Consider the following 13521-nt stretch of genomic DNA (forward strand, 5'->3'; position numbering starts at 1 on the left):
CATTTTTAACCCTGCCAAATTCTTTATGTTCCTGTTTCAAGTCAAGAGCTTGTAGTTCAGTGGTTGTCGTTGGTTCATGTCTGTCATATATGTTTTTCGTAAATTGTTTTATTATGAATTAGGCCGTCATTTAAATTCGAAAGGTATTGATTCTTATTTTTCATGTTTGGACCTTTTATAACCGACTATAATTGCTTAAATCCATTTATTTATTTTTTAACTTTGACAATCATATCACATCTCCTTAGTTTTATATTGAAGATATAAATGTGGTTTGATAAAATGTTGTTCTCACTAATAAAAAAAAAAAAACTGTTTCGTTCGTTTGTCAGATGCTATAGTTGGGAATATTGAAAAGTTTCCTGAATCGTGACATTGAGATAAAAAAAATCATGTTGAAGAATTTTGTGTGTTCTCTGTGTTTCAGATAGCAAGTCCTCTCCCATCCTTGATAAAATTTAATTTTACTGACGCTTTTTCTACCAGTAGATTCAGCTTGTAATAAACAGACATCTCATTTGAAATTATACCACATCTTCTTATTGTAATATCATGTTTATTGACATATACATGTCTTTTCTTGAATCAGTGGTTAGCTACCACCATTCCACATTCGAATTCCTCGTTATAGTTACCAGATTAAAAAGTGTTGGGTATGTGTATATACACCATAGGAGGAGCTAAATTTCACGAGATAGCTTTGATTGCGAGTAAAATTTAGTTCATCCTATGGTGTATCTTCATATAGCCAATCACTTTTTTATTTGGTAAATGACATGTTTCAAAGTTCCCAACTGATATCACAGGAAAGAACCGATCCTGTGATGAAAATTCTTTGTTGTATTGTTCAAATGTGTATTTTTTTTTAAATTGCTGGTATATAATATATTAAGTAAAATTCAAAATATACTAATTACCCTTCAAGAGAATCTAGTCACCTTTTCGGTATATATAAATATTTATTTTGTACGAGGATTATTTTCATTTTTATTTTAGATTAGATTCTTAACATATTTTGTACTGTCTTTTTTCTTTTTGTCTAGTATACTTATGTAACGTGTAACCGGGCGGGGACGTTTAGATGTTTTCATCCTCGGGTTCGTACCAGTTTCCTGGATTTGAAAAGCAATTAAAAAAAAAAAAAGTACTAAAGTCAATAAAAATGTTTACACTATCTCTATCAAATATGAAACAAATACTATACTACATAAAACGAATTTCAACACCTATCAACATAATCCGAACTTGTTGAATTAAAAACTGTTTAAAACCCTTTCTGTCCGATACTGTTTAAAACCAACTGTTTGAAACTATAGTCTGGAACCTAAATGTATAGAACTGGTTTGAAACCTAAATGTATAAAACTTGTCTGCAAACCTAACTGTTTGGAACTGTCTGGAACTCAATGTTTGAAACTGGTCAGACGGTTTGGAACTATTGTCTGAAACCTAAATGTTTGGAACCTGTCTAGAACCTAAATGTTTGAAACGGGTCAGACGGTTTGGAACTATTATCTAAAACCTAAATGTTTGGAGCTAGTATAAAACCTAAATAGTTGGAACAAGTCTAAAACCTAAATGTTTAAAACGGGGCTAAACCTGAATAAAACGAATGTATGGAAACTATTCAAACTGTTGTAACTTTCGACGTATGAAACTTTATTAAATAAACATGTCTATAACTTTCTGAACAACAGGGCAGCACTAAGGCATGGTATGTCAGCAAACACTCACTGCAATAGTGAGAGATGTGAGACGCAAAACCCTAGCACCAGCCCTGTTTGGACAATTTGTACCGAACCAACAGTCTCAGCCCTTTCTATATTCTTTCCGCAGGTTCCAAGCACTTCACTTTACTTATACTAAACCGTCTGCCTGCTATTTCACTACTTCCTTTCCAACCTTTACGATGTTAACTGTCTGCTGTCTTCGGTACAAATGACGATTTGAACTGAAAAGCTACCCACTATTTATACTTTAAACGCGGACCTCGAAGAGAGCACCCTAGCAACAAATATACAGGTAAAGCGTCTGATAGCAACCAAGGATAAAGGGATGATTTTAGATACAGTTTTCAACGATAAACGGATGATATGGAAAAGTAATAGAGATATCGGAAAATATATAACTGTAGAACTATTATAACCTTCTTAAACTGCAAATTCGTAACACTACCCACGCCTCCGATTTCATGCGTCCTCGCATGAGTTTTACAATTTTATACTGACTTAAACAAAACACAATCAAAACTGTTCTCGTTAAAACTAGCTGACACCATACCAAGGTTCTACTTTAAACCTCAATGTATCCACTCATTCCGCAGAATACCTCTCCCAGCAACTGTTTGTACACCGAGGGTTACACCATGATAACCAACTAATGGCTTTCCTACAACAATCTGCCGGCAAGCGTCAGACCTAGGGGTACCTTAGCCTACTCACAGTTCCGGGGTTCCTGTCAGCCTCGTTCGACTAGCATGTTCTTTCTGTTTTGTTAGCTAAGTTCCTATTTTCCAAATATTAGTATCATACTTTTATTCACATTTATACAAGCAACTGAATACTGAACTTAAATTAAATTTTGCCCAGATAAAACCGTTTCAAATATTCCATTTTGAATACCACTTGAAAAGTTGTGTTGCCAAAAACCGGTTTAAAACAATTTTGCCTCACAACAGGCCACTTATGGACCGCTCAATAAGAGTTGCTGTAAAGGGTTCTTTAACGTGCACAAGACGTGGTACTTCCTGAACACGGGACCTCGGATTTAACGTCCCCATCCGACGGACGGACAGTCATAGACAATAACAAAATACTAAACAGAAATGCTCGACAAATCCCACCGCTAAGCCACCATTTGTAACGTGTAACCGGGCGGGGACGTTTAGATGTTTTCATCCTCGGGTTCGTACCAGTTTCCTGGATTTGAAAAGCAATTAAAAAAAAAAAAAGTACTAAAGTCAATAAAAATGTTTACACTATCTCTATCAAATATGAAACAAATACTATACTACATAAAACGAATTTCAACACCTATCAACATAATCCGAACTTGTTGAATTAAAAACTGTTTAAAACCCTTTCTGTCCGATACTGTTTAAAACCAACTGTTTGAAACTATAGTCTGGAACCTAAATGTATAGAACTGGTTTGAAACCTAAATGTATAAAACTTGTCTGCAAACCTAACTGTTTGGAACTGTCTGGAACTCAATGTTTGAAACTGGTCAGACGGTTTGGAACTATTGTCTGAAACCTAAATGTTTGGAACCTGTCTAGAACCTAAATGTTTGAAACGGGTCAGACGGTTTGGAACTATTATCTAAAACCTAAATGTTTGGAGCTAGTATAAAACCTAAATAGTTGGAACAAGTCTAAAACCTAAATGTTTAAAACGGGGCTAAACCTGAATAAAACGAATGTATGGAAACTATTCAAACTGTTGTAACTTTCGACGTATGAAACTTTATTAAATAAACATGTCTATAACTTTCTGAACAACAGGGCAGCACTAAGGCATGGTATGTCAGCAAACACTCACTGCAATAGTGAGAGATGTGAGACGCAAAACCCTAGCACCAGCCCTGTTTGGACAATTTGTACCGAACCAACAGTCTCAGCCCTTTCTATATTCTTTCCGCAGGTTCCAAGCACTTCACTTTACTTATACTAAACCGTCTGCCTGCTATTTCACTACTTCCTTTCCAACCTTTACGATGTTAACTGTCTGCTGTCTTCGGTACAAATGACGATTTGAACTGAAAAGCTACCCACTATTTATACTTTAAACGCGGACCTCGAAGAGAGCACCCTAGCAACAAATATACAGGTAAAGCGTCTGATAGCAACCAAGGATAAAGGGATGATTTTAGATACAGTTTTCAACGATAAACGGATGATATGGAAAAGTAATAGAGATATCGGAAAATATATAACTGTAGAACTATTATAACCTTCTTAAACTGCAAATTCGTAACACTTATCCAGTGGTTGTTTTTTCATGTGTTACATATTTGTTTTTCGTTCATTTTTTGTACATAAATAGTATGTTAGTATTCTCGTTTTACATTGTTATTTCGGGCCATTTTATAGCTGACTATGCGGTATGTTTTTTTTTTTATTGTTGACGACCATACGGTGACCTATAATGGTAATTTCTGTGTCATTTTGGTCTCTTGTGGAGAGTTGTCTCTTTGGCAATCATACCGCACCTTCTTTTTTTATATCTTTTGTACACATTTCGTTTTTGTCTCTGATATAGTCATCTTAAAAGGGTTCCTTGATAGAATCTTAATTGTCAAAAAAAAAATGACTGGTTTCATGCTTATTTTCACTTCAAATACCATAGATGAATATAATAGGACAGCCAATGCAATGCATATGCAATTTATTTAATAAATTTGGCCAAGCAATTCTACAGGAAAGCTCCAAGTGATTGTACAGGAAGGCTCTGAGTGATATAACAATAACTTGCAAGCAATTGTACAGTCAATTAAAATATCCTACATGGAGAAAATGAATATATTTAGATTTCTACTGGGACAATGGCTTTGAAACTTTCAGACAGGTAAGATTATATATCACAAAAAGTACATGTGAAAATTGAGGTAGCAAACATTGATTTTTCGATGTTTATTTGACATTTTTGATCGCTGTTGTGTGACAATTTTGATTGTTTTACACAGAGCTCTACCATTCTAAGGAAAACGTTTGGATGCATATATCTTTCTTATTAATTTATTGGTCCCTATTTACATAAAGAATGTTTTAGCTATCAAAACTTGAAGCAGAAACCCTAGACAGGAACATAAGAGTTTCAATCAAGCAACTTGTTATTTTGCAAATGTCGGAGCACCGCTTGACAGTCTCCCGAATGACCAAATTAGTAGAAAACCGTACAGTTCCATTCCCACACTGTGACATTGGTGACTTTGTTATCAGCCTAGGCAGTAATGCTTTAGCTGACTTTTTATTATTATGATAACACAATAAACATTTTCAGAGACCATTGAGGACAAAGGTTGAACACAATAATAAATTGACTGGAATACTTCAGAAATCCTACTGCTAATCAAGAAAGCCTTCTATACTTACATGGCATATTCACAATACTCTATCATAGCATCAAAATTTTTGTTAGCTGATTGAAGTTTGATTTTCTGTTGTTCCTTATCCTGAAATCAAAAATGAATATCATAGTGGGTGTCTAAATTAACAAAACAAAACTAATTTCAATTGGTAGGACGGCATTAATATGTATAGATTATTACATGGCATTTTTCATATCAAACCCTTTATCAGCCCACGGTTGTGATATCAGCCCAAGAGCCGCAGGCTCAAGGGCTGATATCACGAACAAGGGCCGATAAAAGGTCTGATATGAAAAATGACATGTTATTATCTTTTTATCATATACTTCAGTAGAAGATATACAGACAAGAACTATTAAAATTTAATTTTGTTTGTCTTTGCAATTTCAGAAAATATTTACAGACAACCAAAACAAATTCTTTACTTTAATTGTTTTATTGATATAACAAGCATTTTATTTGTTTTGTCACAACAATTATCATGATCTTCAATAATAGTGTCACCTCATTTAATATGTCTTTCAAAATATGTTTAACTTAATTCATTTTTGCTCCTCAACTATTTTATCACTTGCCGTTTTCCGCGTTCTGTTGTCTTTTTCAATCAAATTTCCAGAAATGCACGAAGTTGCATGTGATAAACGTCACGGAATGTGATAACATTCCGGAAGCAGTCAATAAAGGTACCTTTATCAGCCCGCTATGGCAATTCTTAGGAATCTGGTCAATAAACAAAGTAATCCTTTCATAGCCTTTTGATATTTTCAAATGTTATTGAACTGTAAAATTTTAGTAATATTTTATACAAGTACATGATAAACATATATATATACTAAATATTTTAATACACTGATTGTATGCAGATGTAGGTATTATAATTCAACAACTTGGTAGTCTTTTAATATAAATAATAGCCCCTGGGTAATAGCCTTGGGATTTAATAAAATAATAGCCCCAGGTTAATAGCCTTGGGATTAAATAAAAAAATAGCCCCTGGGTAATAGCCTTTGGATTTAATAAAATGATAGCCCCAGGGTAATAGCCTTGGGATTTTATAAAATAATAGCACCTGGACATATAATAGCCTTGGGGTTTAATAATATAATAGCCCCTGGGTAATAGCCTTGGGATTTAATAAAATAATAGCACCTGGGTTATAGCCTTGGGATTTAATAAAATAATAACCCCCTGGGTAATAGCCTTGGGATTTAATAGAATAATAACCCCCTGGGTAATAGCCTTGGGATTTAATAGAATAATAACCCCCTGGGTAATAGCCTTGGGATTTAATAGAATAATAACCCCCTGGGTAATAGCCTTGGGATTTAATAGAATAATAACCCCCTGGGTAATAGCCTTGGGATTTAATAGAATAATAACCACCTGGGTAATAGCCTTGGGATTTAATAGAATAATAACCACCTGGGTAATAGCCTTGGGATTTAATAAAATAATAGCACCTGGGTAATAGCCTTGGGATTTAATAAAATAAATTGGCCATACTATAAATTTCTGTAATGGTATCTGCATGCTGCTCCTTCACAAAGCATGAGATTTGAGAAATGACTGACAAATAAATGTTTGGATAAAGTGAAATGTCTGCCTTCAAACAATACAATTAACCTGCTTGATAGCAGAGATCATATTTTACAAATTCCAGTCCTGAAAACTGAAGACTAAATATGTATCTAGTCAAAAACATTCAAAACTTAAAAACTTTAAAACTTTAAAATTTAAATTGGAAATTTACCGTTTATGGTCCAATATCCAAAATCTAAATACATAAATTCATCATATCAAAGAACCAAATTAAGTTTAATGTTGGACCCTTTAGACCTCAATGCGGACCAATTTATAACCGGGCCCAAATGTCAATTGACAAAAGGAAACGCAAATACCAAAAATCATGGGAAAAAGATCGTGAATGGTTGAATTATATAGTAGATTGGACTTTAATGAATTGAACAACATGCAAAATATTTGCAGTGACACACCTAGATAGGAAATGTGTTTTTCGTGAAATTGGATTCTGTACTTACTCATGAACAATCAGAACACCACAAAAAATCTACGGCAATAAAAGAAAGCATCAAAACAAGAATGTGTCCAAAGAACACTGATGCCACACTCGCACTATCATTTTCCATGTTCAATGGACCTTAATCTAATTTGGCATTAAACATAGAAAGATCATACCATAGGGAACATGTGTACTAAGTTTCAAGTTGATTGGACTTCAACTTCATCAGAAACTACCTTGACCAAAAAACTTTAACCTGAAAATGACACTTTTATTTTTTAAGTTAAATGGACCGTGAAATTGGGGTCAAAAGCCTAATTTGGCTCTAAAATTAGAAAGATCATTTCAAAAGGACATCTGTGCTATGTTTCTAGTTGATTTGTCTTCAGCTTCAACAAAAATTACCTTGACCAAAATTTTTAATCTGAAGCAGGACCAGTAGGTGGGGCATAATTAAATTAAACATCTATCATTTATATAAGTGTTTGTCAAATGAATGTCATTTTTGCAGGATCAGTAGATTTGGAGCTCGACCAGTAGAGTTTTCAGTCCACTGGTCTGGCTGGCCAGTACACAAAAAAGCTTAAATTCGATCCCTGATTTCCGACCCTCATTTGGACCAACTTGAAAACTGGGCCTATAATAAAAAATCTTTAGATTCAACATATCAAAGAACCCCAAGGATTCAATTTTTGTTGATATCAAACAAAGTCTTGAACCCCAAGAATTCATTTTTTGTTAAAACCAACCTAAGTTTAATTTTGGACTCTTTGGACCTTAATGTAGACCAATTTGAAAACAGGACCAAAAATTAAGAATCTACATTTAAGTTTAATTTTGAACCCTTTGGACCCCTAATTCCTAAACTGTTGGGACAAAAATTCCCAAAATCCATCTCAACCTTCCTTTTATGGTCATAAACCTTGTGTTTAAATTTCATAGATTCCTATTTACTTATACTAAATTTATGGTGTGAAAACAAAGAAAAATGCTTATTTGGGCCCTTTTTTGGCCCCTTATTCCTAAACGGTAAGGACCAAAACTCCCAAAATCAATCCCAACCTTCCTTTTGTAGTCATAAACCTTGTGTTTAAATTTCATAGATTTCTTTTTACTTACTTTTGTGGTCATAAACCTCGTGTTTAAATTTCATAGATTTCTATTTACTTAAACTAAAAATATAGTGCGAAAAACCAATGTGTCATAAATTTTACAGCCATTTTAAGAATCTGTCAGTATATTACAGTTTGGCTGGTGTTTTTATATGATATAATTATAGATTATCATTGATCATCTCAATAGAGTTGAGATGACCAATGATAATCTGTTTATCACTATTTTACCTATGACGATGTTGTGAATTTCATGTCAATTTCATTAGCAACGCCACATACCATCTTAGGCCGTTTTTATTTAATAAGTTGGTTTACGGACATCAGCCCAAAAAAACGTAGGGTAGGAGGAGGGAAAAAAAATAAATTTAAACTAGATCTTTCCAGTTTTGTTATTTTTACTTGGTTTACGGATATCAGCAGGGCTCACACTTCTTCAGAATTATAGGGAGAAGTGACCTCTCTTTTTGAAACTGATAGGGAGGAGTAGTGAGATTTGAAAGAGAAGTGCTCATTCGCATGGTGCCCTACAATGTTTGGATTTTACTATAGTATAAAGGGTCATATGTAAATAATGTTCTTTTTATATTGTTCAATTCATATCTGAGTATACAATTAAAGTAACATTTCAAATTAAAAACTTTTACTTAGGTTCTTGTGAGAAACTTCCAACTAAATATTTATTATCTAGCACTAAAATTTTATTTTTTTTATTTTGAAAAATGTAAAGAAATTATAATATATCAATTACAATTTAATTCAAAACTATCTTAAGTATGAAATTCAGTGTTTCTCATCAAAAAATATATAAGTTATTAAGCTGGGCCATAATATTTTGATATCAGTTAGTGTAATAGTCTCAGAGTTAAGCAACTTTAATCAAGTTTGAAACAAATTCAATCCATAAAAAAATATAGGGAATTATATACACCAATCAATTAGATGTAACTAAAAGTCTCTTAATGCATGTGAAATACGTAATTTTTCCCTTTGTGATCAATATTCGTCTGTCAGCTGTTCCATCCGTAATAATTATTGTAAAAGTACGGATTTCGGTCTTAGCTTGTCCGGTTCAGATCCGTAGTTAAGAAATGGGTAAACGGCGGACGAATGCAAGAAAATTTACAAAAATAAACGATGTTTGACAAGTTATTTGGAAAGGAACACGACGTTTTTAATGCAATAAATGGATAAAACATTTACTAGAGGCAACTTTTATCACGTTTATATGAAGTTACAAACTTATTTTGCCGCCGAAATTTAGGTTGATGTACGTTTTTGAGTAACAAGCACCGGAACTTGCAAAAATGTTCGAGGTGATGTACAATGCTTCAGCCTCTTTTCTGAAGATAATGAACCGTTTATGTCTTAATTTCTTTAATTATCAATAAAAAAATGATGTTTCATCAACTTGGTAAAAATTGAAAATATCCGATGACGGAATCGACTGAGAGCGAGTATCGTCAAGAACAGGGCGACTTGTTTTCCCTTTTGGGTGTCAGGGAAAGCTAACCAGTCATGTTTCTGGTGCACTGGTTAACGATTTTTAATGCAGTAATAGGAATCAGAATACAAAACGTAAACACAAAAGTTCCGTTTAAAATTTTCTTAGTAAATCGATTAATATGAGGTCGGCGGAAATAATTTTTAAGGACAAATGTGCGTTTATTTTTATTTGAATTAGCGAAAATTCGGGTCGGCGGATCCGTCAACCAACTTATTTAATAAAAACGGCCTTAGTTTCTAGCAATAATTATCCATCTCAAGCGAGTAGCATGATATGAAAAAATTATCACAAAAAAAGATCAAAGAAAATATGCACAAAATTACAATAACAATACTTACTCTAGTAAATTTTTTAAGTTCTTTATTTATAAGGAAGCTAATAGTATCCCTCTCCTGTCTGGAATAATATAAACGACAGTAGGACTGGTTCCCATCTCTACCAGCTCTGCCAGACTCTTGATAGTATCCTGCCATTGATTTGGGTAAGGTCCAATGAGCTACAAATCTAAAAGACGAAACAAATGTATTGTCAGGGAGATCATGTCACAATACACTCCTTTTATGGTTCAGCTTAAATTAACTGGGTTTCCTTGCCAATACACAGATTTGTAGGATAAGAACAGTTGCCTCTTTAAAAACTACACAACAAGGATAACACCAATCTCAAAAAATACTTGACATTACAGCAGACCACTAACATCAGAATACTCTGAAAAAAACAATTTAAAGACACACAACAACTAACATAACGCTAAGGTCTTAGCTAACATTAACACAGTAACTGTTCTCTTTTCTTGTTACAGTGAAAACTATGAAAACCTGATGAAAACCAATTTGGAACATTTATGGAAGGCTCAATAGTGAATGTGTCCTTAAAGATTACCTGTCAGAATAGAGCAATATCAATTTAACCAATCAAGTATTAACAATTACTTGCAAGAGAATTTAAAACAATTGATCTCAAGGCTATTTGAGGTTATCAAAAGAAAGTGACATTGACTGTCAAATTCATGTTCACCAATTTGATGTTGACATAAATTATCATATTTGATTTTTTAACATACTAAAGCATTAGTTTAAGCTTATCTCCAAATTATAAAAAGTGCAAAATAAACAATTTACAAAGCATGGGCTCTATAACGTGTAACATGTTTTCGTGTGTATTTAAGACCATCCAATTAGCTATAGAGTTGACATATTTTGAATGTCATAAAAGTGATATAATATATAAATAGATAGTTAACTTGTGCAATTAGATTTTTCTATATTTCATATTTATAGGCTAACAAGAATGTGTCCCTGGTACACAGATGCCCCATCCACACTAAAATTTTCTATGTTCAGTGAAGCATGAAAATGGGGTAACAACTCTAATTTGGCATTTAAATTAGAAAAATCGTATCATAGGGAACATGGGTTCAGAGTTTCAAGTTGATTAAACTTTAACTTCATCTACCTTGACCAAAAACTTGAACATGAAGCTGCGGACAGATAGACAATCGAACAAACATACAAATGGACAAACAGACCAGAAAATATGATGCCCATAAAATGGGGCATTAAAAATATGAATAGTCAAACTCATCAGTCAAAAAAAACCCTGACAATGGCAAAAAACAAAATTAACAAAAACACAACAATACAAAAAAAACACCATTGTACATGTGTTACTGATATATAAGTATTAAGTCTACTTTGTTTCACAGATGATATTGGATATATATAGGTGCCATTCTCTTACCAAAATCCTGTTCTTTTTTCCCAGAATTTGACCTACTAAATAAAACTTATCACTGGGATTGTAAATTTTTATTTTTTGCCACAGTGTTTTCAGATTATTTTTAGACTTATGACATTAAATGTCGCTTTGTTATATATCTTTTACCCCTCTTCCATAACAATCTACCAACTCATTATTGAGGGTAGTAATGGCGGCAGCTTCATGACGTACAACGGTAAAAATTCTTGCCAAATGATTTTTAGTGCAAAAATCAGCTGAATTTGACGAATCACGGTATTTTTATTCAAAAAAAATAACGGTAACAATAATTATTTCAGACATCTGAAGAATCACGGTAAAATTTTACCAATTTGACGCTAACGGTTAAGGGCATTACCACCCTCATTATTGCGTCCTTCAAATTTCTAAAAGGGTGATTTCAACTTCACCACTTGGAACTCTTTGTTCAATAGCTTCCTTGTAAGCAGTAACCTTCTATCAAGAAAATCATGATAGGAAATGCTCAACTCTAAGGCTCATTGGAAATTTTAAGAAAACATATGAGTAGAAATAACCAAAGCTATTGAAGTTTGACTTAGGCCAAGTGTTTTTCTTTATTATTACCTAACATTTGGTTTATCTACTCCCATACCAAAACTGATAGTTGCTGCTATAACAGGGAATTTGCCTTCCATCCAGTCATTCTGAACTCCCTCTCTGATCCCAGATTTTAGACCTGCATGGTATGGTTTGCTAGGAACACCCTTTCTAGTAAGCTGTGATGCCACTTCTGCACATGCATCTCTTGTTCTACAGTACACAATACCACAACCATACTTGGACTACAATAAAAAAAGTTCTAAATACCTTAATTCCTATGTAACATACTTCTGCATTTAATACAAATACCTGGGGAAAAATGCAAAATCAACATTACATTACGGTAATATATTCTCTGATTTTTAAAATACAAAATGTAATGTCACAGATGATAGCAGATTATTGTTCCTTGTTATTGTTATATAAACTACAAATAAGTCCCCTTTTCCAGAATGCAACCTACCAAATGAGACTTATCACATGTGTAGCAGGATCTGCTTACCATTTCGGAGAACCTATGATTTTTTGCCAATTTTGGTTGGATTCATGTTGCTCAGTCTTTAGTTTTCTGTGTTGTGATTTGTGTACTATTGTTTGTCTATTTTTTTATTTTTTTTTTATCTTTTTAAGCAATGGCTTTGTCAGATTAATTTCCAGAGGCAGATTTATGGGGGGGGGGGGGGGGGGGGGGGGGGGGGGGGGGGCAGGAAGCTCAGATCCCAAGCCCCCTCTTTTTGAGAACAAAAATTTGGTTGCTTATATAAGGAATCACTGAAGCGTGACTGAAGCGTGACTGGAGCGGGCCCCCTTCTAGGCAGTCAGTGGGCCCCACTAGTGAAAATTTCTAGATCCGCCAGTAATTTCAGTAATTTCAACTTATACATGTACTTGTTTGAATGTCCCTCTGTTAGCTTTCCTCTCTCTTATAAAGGGATAGGTCATCAGAAAAAGTGTAAGTCATCAGATGCAGAAATATGACTTACCGTAAGATAGAAATGTATGTCCTCAGTTAATATTGAACAGATATATCATGTTATGGAGGGGTATTTGCCAAAAATACCAGTCAAGGGACATTGAAATTTCTTGAGATGCCAGGTGAGGTAAATTTGGTCCCAAGTCTGGTATTTTTCTCAAATATCTGTCCATATAATGATATATCTGTTTGATTACACTGAATAGAATTGGATTGAAACTCTCTGTACAGGTGAAGGGAAACCTTTTTTTTTTACTAGTATGCTGTAATTCATAATTATATCCATTCTCAATTTTATTATCATTTCAGGGCCTTTTATAGCTGACTATGCGGCTTTGCTCATTGTTTTAAGGCCGTACAGTGACCTATAGTTGTTAATTTTTGTGTCATTTTGGTCTCTTGTGGAGAGTTGTCTCATTGGCAATCATACAACATCTTCTTTTTTATATTATTCATTATTATGTGCATTAGGTAGATACATAATTTGTTTAGGGGACAGCTGA

General features: G+C 33.7%; 1 protein-coding gene across 2 annotated transcripts in view; it reads right to left on the reverse strand.

Moving 5' to 3' along the window:
• The window catches only part of LOC134695894 (ATP-dependent DNA helicase Q5-like), a 54626-nt gene that overhangs the window by 30453 nt on the left and 10652 nt on the right, over nucleotides 1–13521 (reverse strand). For both annotated transcript variants that reach the window (XM_063557367.1, XM_063557368.1), the window contains exons 3-5: nucleotides 12070–12287; nucleotides 10065–10230; nucleotides 5092–5171 (exon numbers count right to left, since the gene is read on the reverse strand). In XM_063557367.1, coding sequence (XP_063413437.1) covers nucleotides 5092–5171; nucleotides 10065–10230; nucleotides 12070–12287 — 464 coding nt within the window. The remainder of the gene's footprint in view (nucleotides 1–5091; nucleotides 5172–10064; nucleotides 10231–12069; nucleotides 12288–13521) is intronic.

The sequence above is a fragment of the Mytilus trossulus genome, chromosome 14, assembly GCF_036588685.1.
Source record: "Mytilus trossulus isolate FHL-02 chromosome 14, PNRI_Mtr1.1.1.hap1, whole genome shotgun sequence".
Taxonomy (NCBI): domain Eukaryota; kingdom Metazoa; phylum Mollusca; class Bivalvia; order Mytilida; family Mytilidae; genus Mytilus; species Mytilus trossulus.